Source organism: Delphinapterus leucas, chromosome 4, assembly GCF_059928025.1.
Source record: "Delphinapterus leucas isolate spDelLeu-1000000601 "Yukka" chromosome 4, BTC_Dleu_Yukka2, whole genome shotgun sequence".
NCBI lineage: Eukaryota > Metazoa > Chordata > Mammalia > Artiodactyla > Monodontidae > Delphinapterus > Delphinapterus leucas.
In genome coordinates, this window is record NC_143132.1 from 1,664,051 (window position 1) to 1,677,439 (window position 13,389).

The 13,389-nt window shown below is 57.0% G+C and overlaps 1 protein-coding gene across 2 annotated transcripts in view; it reads left to right on the forward strand.

Moving 5' to 3' along the window:
* PTTG1IP (PTTG1 interacting protein) overlaps window positions 1–13,389 on the forward strand; it is a 27,135-nt gene continuing 13,746 nt past the window's right edge. The window contains exons 1-4 of one of the 2 annotated variants that reach the window (XM_022596619.2): window positions 19–245; window positions 7,001–7,053; window positions 8,767–8,875; window positions 13,018–13,195. In XM_022596619.2, coding sequence (XP_022452327.1) covers window positions 146–245; window positions 7,001–7,053; window positions 8,767–8,875; window positions 13,018–13,195 — 440 coding nt within the window. In that variant the 5' untranslated portion in view covers window positions 19–145. Of the gene's footprint in view, window positions 246–7,000; window positions 7,054–8,766; window positions 8,876–13,017; window positions 13,196–13,389 lie in introns of both variants that reach the window. The other variant, XM_022596620.3, reaches the window with a different exon arrangement.

Consider the following 13,389-nt stretch of genomic DNA (forward strand, 5'->3'; position numbering starts at 1 on the left):
CCACTGGCCCGTCCGCCGCCCCGCCCGCCTCCGGCGCGCGGCCCTTCCGGGCGGAGGCGCCTGGGCGGAGGCGCCTGGCCGGGGTCCGAGGTGCTGCGCGTCCGGCAGACGAGGACGACGACCGACTGGCGGGGTCGCAGCCGCCATGGCGTCCGGCAGGGTCCGCGGGCCGACTCTGCGCTGGGGACTGGCCCTCGGCGGCGCCGCGCTGTTCCTGCTGCTTCTCCCGGCGGCCGCCGCGCAGGGTGAGGGCAGCCGGCGGGCTCGGGGGCGGGGGGGCCGGGGGTGCGGGGCGGGATCGCGGCGGAGGGGGAGGGCGGGGGGGCGCGGTGTCGGGGTCATGGGGCGCGGAGGGCAGGGGCTCGCAGCCGCTCTGGGTCGCTGCTCCGGGCCCGCGCGGTCTGCGGCCGGGGGGCCACCCGAGTGTCGGTCCGCAGCCTGGGGCGGCGGGGCTCGGGGACGGCGGTGGGCCGGCCCTTTGTCCTGGCTCAGCATGCGGGGTGGTCCGGGACCGCGGCGTCGGCCTGGCCGAGCGCAGCGGCGCCACGACCCTCGGAAAGAGCCGTCTCGGGTGTGGACTCGGGGTCGAAAGCAGAGCTGGAGAGCTCGCTTGTCCCACAGCGGGTCGGCGGCCGGAGTCCAGGGGCCGGGCCCTTGTGCGGGCGCGGCTGGTGTGTTGGGGGCCCTGCTCGCTTCGAGGAGGCCTGTATGTGGCCCCTACACCCGCCACCGTGCGGAGTAGGCCCCTCCGAGGAGCTCCAGGGATAGCGGCCGGTGCTTGGGCTGAGCCCGCCCTGCCGCTGGTTCCTGGGCTCTGCAGGCCCGCGCTGCGTGGGCAGGTGGGCGGCCTTGCTAGGCGATCCCCCCTGTCCTCAGTAACTAACTACCTGTGCCAGGTGCCGGGCCCACGGTGGTGACCGGCAAGTGGAGGCGACGAGTTCCTGGGGGGCCTGACCAGGAAACGGCAGTTAAGAGTCAGGGGGTGGTGGTGACGGGAGTGCATGACCTAAGGGCCCAGCAGTTTCAGAAGCGCTGGTGCTGGAGGGTGGCTTCCTGTAGGTGGTCTGCAGGCTGCTGGGGATCTTGGGAGCGTTTGATCTGGCTGCTGTGTGTGGCATCCCCGCGTGGTCGCTAGTGTGGGGGAATCGAGCCTCGGGCCGGTGGGCTAACCGACCTGGGTCAGCCTGAGGGGCCGGGGGTTTTCTCAGCGCCAGTTAGCTGCGGCTTCGTTACCTTCTGTTTAGCACAGCAAAGCACCTTTCCTCTCTGTGACCTCATGGGGTGTCGGTTCCAGGGCAGGACTACTTGAGTTTTTTCTCATCGCCTTCTAGGCGTACTTGTGTGTACGTTTGTGATACTATTCGTTAATGCAGAGTCGAGGGACACAGAGTAGGGAACTTTCGGCCCAGATGGATTGTTCAGCACAAATGTGGTGTGAGTGCTTTTTACCAAACTGGGTGGCTGAGAGCCAAGAGTCCTCAGTCGCCCGAGAACCTCTCCTTGGTGGCCGCCGGCTGTGCACTGTTAAAGTGGGTGTGCCAGGAAGCACCCCAGGTGTGTTTGACTGCCTGCTTTTCACCCTGCCCTAGCCCCGGACTTAAGGGCAGAGACTTCTGTGAGTGGGCATGTCCTGTGACAGTTTGGGAGTGAAACTGGACTCTAATTCTAGTATTTCAGGAGAAAAGTGGCTCTTCTTCTAGCCACACTGAGGCCGGGCTTGCTGTGAGACCTTACCATTTGTCATGCTGCAGGAATGTGACTACACTATTTAAGAGGCTTTGTTTTCCTCGCAAGGATGCTGTGTGTATTAGGAAAAATCACTCTAGAGAAACAGAACCAACAGGATATACGTAGCTGTAGAGAAAGAGTTATTATGAGGGACTGGATCACGTGACCGAGGGGCCGAGGAGCCCCATGAGCTGCCGTCTGCTTTCCGGGAGAGCTGGGGAGAGCTGGCGTGTAGCGCAGGCCACACCTCAAGGCCAGGCAGTGGGGAGCCCGGGGGATACGGCCCAGTCTACACCTGAAGGCCCAAGGGCAGGGGGAGGTGGATGTCTCCGCTCTCACACAAAGAGCAGACTCCTCCTTCCTTGCCTTTCTGTTCTGTTCGGGCCCTCAATTGGTTAGGTGATGCCCACCCACCTTGGAGAGGGCCAGGTGCTTTCATCCGTCCACCAACTCATGCTCGTCTCTTCTGGAAACACCCTCACGGACACTACCAGAAACAGTGTTTTGGGAATTCCCTGGCAGTCTAGTGGTTAGGACTCTGCGCTTCCATTGCCGCGGGCTCGGGTTCCATCCCTGGTTGGGGAACTAAGATCCTGCAAGCTGCACGGCAAGGCCACAAAAAAAACAAACAAAAAAAAACAAAGTGTTTTACCAGCTCTCTGGGCATCCCTTAGCCCAGTCAATCTGACAGATAAAATTAACCATCACGGGTGTGTGAATTCAGAGAGCATCATACCGGTCCAAACCCAGCCATGTCTAACGTCTGTCTTTACTGTGCACTTGGGTGGTGGGGAGACGTTAGGAACCAACAAGGTGTTGAAGATCTTCAGAGGGAAGTTCATTGAATTAAAGAAGTTTCATGGGCTTTGGACCCCGCTTTAATTGGGTGTGGGGTCAGACTCCACCCCAGAGTTTCACCTTTACATCTAGAGGGAAGGCAGCCCCTAAAGGGACCTCAGTCTTGTCCTAAACAGAGGGGTCCGGAGGAGCTGGTGGTGGCCGGGGTAGCTGGGGGCGGGGGCTCCTTACAGCAGTCTTGCTGCAGAGAACGGGGGCTTCCAGGCAGGTTGTGGGGCATGGGGTGTGTGCACGGGTCCGAGCCTTTGCCCTTTGCCCTCCTCACTCCCCCTTTTCTGCTGAGGCGGTGGGATAGCCAGGACTTTTTGTCTAGGTGAGCTTTCTGCCTCGTTTCTCGCGTGAAATTGACAGTGCGGACACTCTGTGCCCTGTCACCGTGCGGCATGGCCATAGTGCCCGGTTCTGGGGCTTTTCCACTGCTGAGGGCGCCGCTGAGTGCAGGCCGCTCTCTGGCCTGTTGTGTTCCACGGTAAATATACTGACTCACTTCCTTGTTTCTTTAAAACATCCCTCTTTACACACACTAGTGTGTCCTTTTGTGCTTAAGCAGTTTAGGAAGGAACTCAAATGTTTCATGGGTTAGTGTGTCCTGAGAACCTTTTTTTTTTTTTAACTTAGTTTCCTAAGAGCGTGAGACTTAAGGTTCTCTAGTCATTGGTAAGGGGAGTCCAAGCTGAAGAGTCCCGGCCACGGGCCTTCCGAAGTCAGGACAGTGACATTCAGCGTTAGCCCTCAGAAACTCAGGCCAGATGTGTACATGTCTCTGGCTTTCAGCACGAAGTTTTCTGTTTCTGGGATGAGATGAGATGCAGTGAGTGACTGCTGACGCCCCGTCCCTGAAGCAGCTGCAAATGGTTAACGGATTTCCCTGTCTTACTATGAAAAGCACCCTGGTGTTTTCAAGGGCGAGGAGGGAACTACCTTGTCTCGGCTCTGACCTGACTTTGGGAGGGCTGTTGAACCTTGGCGTTTCCGGGTTGAGGACCTGCCCGGTTCCAGGCCTCTCTGTTGACTCATCTGGCCCGTGACCCAGAGAGCCCAGGGTGGACGGGTTTATGGTGTGTATCTTGGAGCCGATGTTGGTTAGGTTAGTTCACGCAAGGCCAGTTATCACACAGACTTTTAAATTGGAGAGGCGTGAGAAAAAGTTCCCATGCTTTAGCACCTGCTGCCTGGGGCCTCTCTCACAGTGCTTCAGAAGGACTCGAGAATGGGTGTGGTAGGGGTGTGGTAGGCGTCGTGCGGGTCCCCGCCATACCTCCCTGCCCAGCGCTTTAGCAGAAAAAGTTGAAGGAGTAACTGGTACAGTGAACTCCTGAGTCCCTTTCTGTTCTTCCAGCCTTTGCCATATTTGCTTTGCTGCTCCTTGTCTGTGTCTGCTTGCTTCTGTTTCTATTGGCCGTGCCTGGCGGCCTGTGGGATCTTCCTTCTCTGACCAGGGATTGAACCCAGGCCACTGCAGTGAAAGTGCTGAGTCTTAACCAGTGGACCACCAGGGAAGTCACTGCCTGTTACTCTTGTCACCAAACCGTTTGAGAGCAAGTTGTGATGTGGCCATTTACCCTAAATTCACCAGGGTGCATCTCCTAAGAAGGGCATAGCCGGAACGTGACGGTCAGGTCTGCACAGTGACCATTGGTACGATCCCGGACCCTTGATTTAACACACGACTGTACACACAGATCACCAGTTACCTCAGTAGCGTCCTCGGTCCTCTGACCCCGGCTGGCGTGTTGCTTTTAGGTGTCATGCCTCTCAACCTCTGTTCCCCTGGAATAGCTCCTCAGCCTGTCCTTGTGCTCAGAGGCCCTTTGTGGCCCTGTCTGGTTTCCTCTGATTTGATTCGGGTGCATCTGGGGAGGATTCGGCCACTGGGTGACTGTCCTTCCTGCACCCCTCAGAGGAACCTGCTGTCACTTGGTGCCGCTGTCTTGTCACAGGTTGTCTTGGTGATATCTCTGATCACTTTTCAGGTGCCATTTTCTATTCACAGGTATAATTAAACCGGGGCGGGGGGTGCTCTGACACCGTACGTAACGTCTTGTCCCTCCGCAAACGGCACAGTGGTCTTGGTGTCCCTGTTTACTGTGACGGAGACTCTTGGCTAGTTGTCCTTCCGTGTTTATTCTGTGTCCCTGTGAAATCATGGGCGTTCAGGAGGTGTGAGTCCATTACTCTCATTCACTCTGATGTTAAGTTGTGCCACTTTGGCAAGGAGGACCCCCTCCACGCTGGCTTCTGGGTCCTTGTGCCACTTTCTGGCTTTGCAAGCTGTCCAAGGCCGGTGTTGTCCTTTCTCTACCCGTTTCCTTTTAGTGGGGACAGTGGCTGGAGACCAAAGACCTGGCAACATGTGTGCCGTCCTCTCTCAGCCCCTTGGTGGACAGAACTGCGAGTCCGGCTTGTGAGTGAAACCGTCCTCGGGGCTGTTCCCTCCTGCCGGTCCACAGGGCCCCGGGGCCCCTCTCGGCAGTACTCTGAAAAGTGGAGGTATTTCAGGGGCCGCCAACTGGCTCCACCTTCCTGGGGCTGAGGGAGTAAAGCAGTTTAGGACCGGCTTGAACACGAACCAAGCAGCACGCCACTAGAGGCTCTGAGGAGGGTACTGCTCCATAACGACTGCCGTAGAATGGCGTGTTGTGACAGAAGGAGCTTTCACTTCAGATAAAAGAGGATTTTGGTTTTTAAAAATGGAGCGTAGAAGGCTGTTGAACAGAAGAGCTCTCCAGCTATTTCACAGCAGCAGCAAACACGAATACAATTGTAAGCTAAAGCTAAAGCTCTTTGCCCCTGCATTTTATTAGTAGCAGTTACTGTGTGAGTCCCGCTTAGCAAACACGAAGACAGTTGTGACTTAAAGCTAAAGCTCTTTGCCCCTGCATTTTATTAGGAAAACCTTGGAAAGTCGAGGGAAGTTGGGAGACCTGGGCAGTGAGCGGCCCTCCGCCCACCACCAGGTCTGTCGCGTTTTGAAGTTACAGCCGCGCATGCCCCCACCTCCTCCCCGTGCACCTCATCACTAAGAGCTCAGTGTTCGTCTCCTTCTTTTGAGATCAAGTTTACATACAGTGAAGTGCAGGAATCCTATGTGTGCCATCCAGTGAGTTACACCTGTGAGACCCTGACCTCCTGCAAGCCTCAGAACAGGCCTCTCCAGGAGCTTGGGGCCCCACCCAGCCCATCCTTCCCCCCACTCGGCCCTCGAAGATGAGTCTCACCCATCCCCGAGCCCTGCGCTGCGGGCCTTTGCGGGAGGCTTCCCCCAACGCACGTGATTTGTAGAGTCATCATGTGTGACGTAGACTTCTTTTTAGGGCTGAAGAATGTCCCACTGTAGGACTGGACCAGTTTCCCTGTCCATCCTCCAACGACCTCTGTCCCCTTGCCCCTTGGGTACAGCGTGTTAGGAGGAGGTGGTCCCGGGGAGGGTTGGGTCCTCCATCCAGGTAGGAGGAGCAGGCCGCGCAGAGGCCCTGGCCAGGGAGCCACCTGGCAGCTCTCAGGACCAGTGGGGAGGCCGAGGGGCATGCGGGGCACCTGGACATCTGGGCCATTTTCAGCTCTCAGCTGTTCCTATACATAAAGTTGCCATCAGCCCCCTGTGCGTGTCTCCCTGTGCAGGTGTCCCTGTGCACGTGTGTTCTGGTTTGTCTTGGGTACGAGACTGAGAGTGGAATTGCCGAGTCTTGGAGGAGCACGTGTTTGTTTTTGAGCCGCTGAGCCCGCCCGCCCCATCCTCACCACCATTAGCATCGTCAGTCTTTGTAATGCAGCCGTTCTGGTGGGTGTGAAGTGGGCCCTGACTGCGATTCTCACGTGCCTCCCTGGTGGCTGATGGGATGTGCTCAGGCCTCGTCCAAGTGTGTGCGTGTCTTAAGGGGCGGCGTGGGGTGAAGGGCAGCTGCTTGATGGTGGATTGGAATCCTTTCCTCGCACACCAGCTCTTCACTTCTGCTTAGCGTGCGTTCCAGAGCTGTCAGCTGCTCGGGGTTTGAGCCCTTCCCGTAGCACCTGTGCGGTGAAGAGTGCCCGGGGGTGCAAGGGGTGCTCCGCAGGGTTGGGACCGGCGAGGGGGCCACGGCCTGGCTTGAGTCTGGCCTGGCATCGCTGTGGCCTCTGGTTCCAGGGTGTCTGCTGACTAGACAGTCAGTGGTGTGCGACCATGCAGGCGAGACGCAGGCGGCTGGCCTTGCTGGGCGGCACCGTCTTCTCTCCCAGGAGACCCCTGGGGTCAGGACCACATGTGTGCTGCTTGTGTGTCCTCCCAGGGCTCTGCTTGTAGAGGCCCAGTCTGCGTGCCTTGAAGGCGTGGCGCGGGAGGGGCCGTCTGTTCCGGGCTCTGAGCGTCACTTGCCCCCCCCTCCCCGCGTTGACTCCGCAGGATTCTCAGTGATGTTTGTTCTTTCCCCTGCAGGTTGTTCTCAGAACACAAACAGAACCTGTGAAGAGTGCCTGAAGAATGTCTCTGTAAGTAGCACAGGGTCAGCATGTGATCCAGAAGCAGACCCGCTGCCTCTGACTCCAGGGCCGCTTGTGTGTGTTCCGGGTTCTGTGGTCTGGGGTTTGTGGAGGTATTTTTCATGACGGCTCTTAACAGCCTTTCCACTCCTGAAATAAAGCACGGAAGTCTCACACAGCCCGGAACTTGTGTGAGCCCCTGGGGCCCGCAGGCGTGAGCAGGGTTGCCCGGCAGCAGGGTGGGGGCCAGGGAGGCAGGAGCATGTTTAGCCCCTCGTCTGCGACTGTTGACCTGTGCCCAGGGCTTTCCCACGGGGCTCACTCCACCTTGGAGGCCTCTTGTCTTACAGACAGACCCCGAGACGCAGCGGGTGTGCTCGGAGCCCTCCCGGCCCCCGCCGGGCTCTCGCAGTGCTGAGAGGGCCTCGAGCTGGAGTGCCCGTGCTCGCCCTCCTTGTGTGGGGTTGGGGGGTGCCCAGACCACAGCGGGGTGCACACCTCCTCTGAAGGCTTGACCCCCACTCTGAACCCAGACAGGTGAGGTTAGAAGTGCAGATGAAAGCCAGGGCAAACCCTGCTGCATGCGAATCCTTTATGCACACGGGCTTCTGGAAGGATCTGCTGGCACCCCTGCGTTGTTCACCACGTGCGTGTACCTCATTAATCTAAAAAACAAGAGTGACAAACAGCCACGACACCACCACAAAGAGAACTTATCCTCCTAGTGAGCTCATATGGCTTTCGGTAAAACTGTCATGTAAAAATGGAAAATTAGGTGTTTAAAACTTGAGCTGTTTGAAAATGGTGGATTTCCCAGAAATTGTTAAGCCCGGAAAGAACCACTGAAATGGAAGGTATTCTGAAACGGCCAAAATGAAGAGGGCCTCCCTGCTGTTTGTCATTTTGAACACAAGACACCAAAGTGGACACTGTGTCAGTGGCCCTGGGACCCCAGGTTTCACTAAAACATTTTTCTGTAACAGATTTTCACCCTAACTTGGGACCAAAACATACCATGACTTTCCATCCTGTTAAAACTTCAAAGAAAAAAAACTTAGTAAAATCTTTACCTTCAAGCTTGAAAATATCCTGAATGTCCTGACCTGGGCGGGTTGTTAGGTTGACCCAAACCTCACATCTGTGCCAGTGCCTGCCCGGCTCTGGGCCCCTCGGCTGGTGTGCTGGCCAGGTCTCTGCTGTGCATTCCAGGGACTCGGGCACACCTGCCAGGTTTTCTCCAGCTCTGCGGTTCTGGAGAGATGCCCTTGCGCTTTAGTTGAATCATCTTTAAGACAGCCAGCAATAAGACAGACCGCTTGGTTCAGTCCTAGAGATCAAATTACCATCTTTACAGGGTGGTAACCGTGGGCGGACACCACTCCAACCATGCCTGGCTCGGTCCCTCCTGCAGGCGGCTGACGCCTGGATGCTCTGGGTGTTAGAAGGTGGTGCCTCGGAAGGGAGGGCAGCATCCGGGCGAGGGGAGCAGGCCATGCAGAGGCCCCGGGTGGGGACCAACAAGGAGGCCGCGAGGCCGGCAGGGCGCCTGGTGGAAGGGGTTTGAGTGAGGAGGGCCTTGGTGGGTTGGCGGCGTTGAGCCAGTGTTGGGAAGGGGGCCGAGGGGGGACAGCAGTGTGGCTGGCGGGGCTGGCGCAGGTCAGACCCTGGCCCGTCTGCCCTTCAGCATTTACGCGTCTGATGCCCCGTCATCGCCTCTTGCAGTGTCTTTGGTGCAACACTGACAAGGCGTGCTTGGACTACCCGGTGACCAAGATCCTGCCGCCCAGCTCTCTCTGCAAGCTGAGCTCTGCGCGCTGGGGCGTGTGCTGGGGTAAGTCGCTGTTCTCATTGGCTTCTTGCAAAACCAGTGCCATTTTGAAAATTCTGGTTGTGCTCAGTTAATGTAAGCTGCCAGGAGTGGGGAGGTGGGGGAGGCCGGTGAGAGTGGTGGCGTCTGGGAAAGTGGCTGGCCCGGGTCTGGAGGCTGCCCTGAAGGCTACGGCCTTGGCTCTGCTCTGCAGGCATCTCCCCACGTCCCGGGGCCATGCGGGTGGCGTGTCAGCACCTGTCTCAGTGTCGTACCCTAACCCATACCCTAACACGTACCCTAACCCTAATCCGTTGTCGTACCCTAACCTGCACCCTAAACCGTCCCCGTCCCCTAACCCTAACCCTTACCGGAAGCCTTACCCTAGCCCGTCCCCTAACCCTAACCCTAACCCTAACCCTTACTGGAAGCCTTACCCTAGCCCGTACCCTAACCCTAACCCGTACCCTAACCCTAACCCGTACCCTAACACGTACGCTCACCCTAAACCGTTGTCGTTCCCTAACCTGTACCCTAAACCTTGCCCGTTCCTACCTAACCCTAACCCTAACCCGAAGCCTTATCCTAACCCGTACCCTAATCCTAACCCGTACGCTAACACTAACCCATACCCTAACACGTACGCTCACCCTAAACCGTTGTCGTACCCTAACCTGTACCCTAAACCGTCCCCGTTCCCTAACCCTGACCCTATCCGTAACCCTAACCCTTACCCGAAGCGTTACCCTAACCCGTACCCTAATCCTAACCCGTACGCTAACACTAACCCGTACCCTAACACGTACCCTCACCCTAAACCGTTGTCGTACCATAACCTGTACCCTAAACCGTATCCATTCCCTAACCCTAACCCTAACCCTGCCCCTGCTCTTTCTCCAAGGGAAGTGATCCCTAGGTGAGACCCAGGTTGTTTCCTAGGTGGCCTTTTAAGTTGGTTTGTGGTGTGTGTTGCCACATGGAGCTCATTTTTATGAGTTGGGCTTATTAATCCTTTTTTATGGCTTCAGGTTTGGGGCCATCGGGAGGCCGCCTGGCTACAGGTCATAGGAGCCAGTGCTCTTGCAGAGAACTGTGAGGATCTGTTTTATCTGCCTTTTTTCTAATTGATTTCCATCTCAGAATCTGTCAGCCTCCGTCTGAAACGACTCACTTCTGATTTCACCAGCTGAAACCCAGGGAACGCAGAAGTTTGTGTCTGTGGGAGTGTGTGTGTATGGGTGCGTGTACATGTGCAGGCACACCCGTCACGTCCTCCCAGCTGGGCATTCCCTCTGCTGCCCTCACTCCAGAAAGGCTCCTTGGGCCACACGGCCGTCTGCTTCCATGTTGGCGGCCGCCTCCTCCGTGGAACCTTCCCTCCCCGTCTGTTCCGCAGAGATGGCTCCCGCACCAGGGAACCAACCATCAGCATCTGGGACCTTAACTGTTAAAATGCTTTTAAACTGAAGCATGACTCTAACACAGTGCACACGTGAGCCCTCGCTCCCTCTCTCTGGGCCCTGGACTCCAGAGGACACGCACACGTACACACGTGCAAGTACAGACACATGCGTGCACACATGCATGTACACTTGTGCATATACAAATGCCCGTGTACTCAGTGAATTTTCACGTGAGTCTGCAGGTTATCGCCACTCAGCAAGACACACAGACCACGTCCAGCGCTCGCCTATCCCTTAGGACACCGTGGGCGACCGCTGCGGTGCACTGGTGGACACCGGGCTGTGTGCGGGCTGCCGTGTGCTGCCGCGTGGGCTGGACACAGACACCCGCCCGCCCTGGGCGTGCGCTCAGGAGCACACTGCTGACTGGCACCCCTTTCACGTCTAGCCTTAGTCAGTGGGCCACACGGTTCTCAAGCGTGGCTGCCCCAGTTGATGCCGCTCCAGGCAGCATCGGGGCACACGGGCTCACGGGGGGTGAGCAGGGGCGCTGGGGGGCAGACTTTGTAGCAACAGGAGGGTGCGGTACCCACGGTTCCTGAGAGAAGGTGCGTTGGCCTTGTCGGGTTTATTCCTCGGGCCTGCAGGGAGCTGGGGCCTCATCCACGGGAGCCGAGCGGGTGGGGCCTTGCGGTCCACCCCGTCGGGGCAGCACCTCACACTAACTCAGCCCTGTGCCACAGGTGCTTTTATTCTTACAAGTAACTGTAGAATCATCTTAACCAGTTCTAGGCAAAATTGGGGTTGTGATTGTAACGACCTTAAATATATACGCTCAGGGGACTTCCATGGTGGTTCAATGGTTAAGACTCTGCACTTCTACTGCAGGGGACCTGGGTTCAATCCCTGGTCGGGGAACTAAGATCCCACATGCTGCACAGCTCAGCCAAAAAACAAACAAAAACACACACACGTTCAGTTGGAGAACAGCAAGATCTTTACCATTTGAACCCTCGTCTGGGAACAGGTGTCTCTCTCTGTTCAGGTCTAGTACGTCCTAGAGTAGATTTCTCGGAAATAAGCCCATAGTTTAGTTTCCCATCATGGTGGAATTTCTGTTTCTGTTTTATAACTGGGTTTAGCTGCTAATCAGAAAAGCTCTTGTGGGGTAGATGTATTTTAGAGCCAGCTGTCTTAGTGGTCTCACGGGTTTTTGTTTTTTCTTGGTTTCTTTTAAATTTTATTTTATTTATTTATTTTGGTGGCACTGGGTCTTAGTTGTGGCAGGCAGACTCCTTAGTTGCGGCTCACTGGCCTCTTAGTTGTGGCACGTGGGCTCCTTAGTTGTGGCTCGCAGGCTCCAGAGTTGTGGCATGCAGACTCTTAGCTGCAGCATGTGAGATCTAGTTCCCTGACCAGGAATCAAAACCACATCCCCTGCATTGGGAGGTGGATTCTTAACCACTGTGCCACCAGGAAAGTCCCTCGTCGGTTTTTAAAGTTGATTTTTCTCGGGACTTCCCTGGTGGCACAGTGGTTGAGAATCCACTTGCCAACATAGGGGACACGGGTTCAATCCCTGGTCCAGCAAGATCCCACATGCAGCGGAGCAACTAATCCTGTGCACCACAACTGCTGAAGCCCACGCGCCTAGATCCCATGCTCCACAATAAAGAGAAGCCACCACAATGAGAAGCCCGCACACCACAAAGAAGAGTAGCCCCTGCTCGCCGCAACTAGAGAAAGTCCACGTGTAGTGACGAAGACCCAACGCAGCCAAAAATAAATAAAATAGATAAATTTATTTTAAAAAGTAAATGAAAATAAAGTTGATTGTTCTCGAGTTCTCTAGTCAAAAAGTTACGCCACCTGCTTGTGGCAGTCTCCTGTTACTACTGTATCTTGCAATTCTGGCACTTCCAGAACAGGTCAGAGGAGGAAAATCCACATGGTTCAAAGCTCAGAAGGCAGAGCGAGTGCTGTCACACTGGCATCCTGAGGGGGGCTGGGGGCACCGGGGCACTGGTGTCTCCCTCCCCGACCCGAGGAAGAGCTCTCACCTTCCAGGCCCCAGCCCACCCCACCTCTCCCCAACCAAGAGACCAGTGGCACCCGAGCTTATGAGCTCTGAGCTCTGTGCGGCAGGAGGCCGTCCTGTGATGGTCGCACCGCTGTCCGGGGCGGGGCGGTGCTAACTGGAAGGTGTCAGCCTGTCCTGTGATAAGCTCTGGCTTGAATGGAGTGGAAAAGTACCGACTGACTGGTTTTAATTTGTAAATCCTCAAGAGAAGTTGGAAAGAATTGCAACTTGTTCTGAGTGCGTTTGGTCTGGACAGGAAATCACAGTCACCGTTTTCCAGCCCCTGGGCGTTGGCCTGGGCCGCAGCTCCAGCTGGTGCTCTGCCCACGCGGGCAGACGTGTGTCCTGTTGGCAGCAGATGGGAGGCTCTGGTCTTTGACTTAGATAATCACGGACGCCGCGTCAGGCTTAGCATCCGATTGCGTGAGATTGAGTTTCAAGTGTTGAGGCAGCTGAGTGCACCGCGGAGCTTCTCTTTCTTCCTGGTTTTGTTAACGTTTCTCAGGTTGGAAACAGCCTTTCAGCATCAGGTGATGAGAAGAGCTACCTGTTGCTTCAGGTTGATGGAAATGGTGACTCAGTCACAGGAGCAGGCTGGAGGAAGGCGGGGGCGTCGTCGTCAGTCCGTTGTCCCCCCGCCGAGGAGGGGGCGGGGCCCTGAGTGTGCGCCTTTGCATTGGCAGTGAACTTCGAGGCGCTGATCATTGCCCTGTCGGTGCTTGGGGGCGCCCTGCTCCTGGGCGTCGCCTGCTGCTGCTGCTGCTGCTGCTGCGGGAGGAGGCCGCCGAGCCGGCGGCCGGACAAGAGCGAGGAGAGGGCTGCTCGGGAGCGAGAGGAGCGCCGGGTCCGCCAGGAGGAGCGGTGAGGCCCCGCGACCCGGGGGCGGTTACTCGGTCCCAGCTTTCTCCACGTGGAAAAGTCAGGACCGTGTCGGGCGTCCGAGGGGGCTTCTCGGTGGTGGCGTGGAGGGTGGGAAGCCGCGTGGCAGGAACCTGGCCGGTGGCCACCAGCTGGGACTTAGGGGCTGGGCCCGGCGAGGCCTCTGGAGGCCCGTC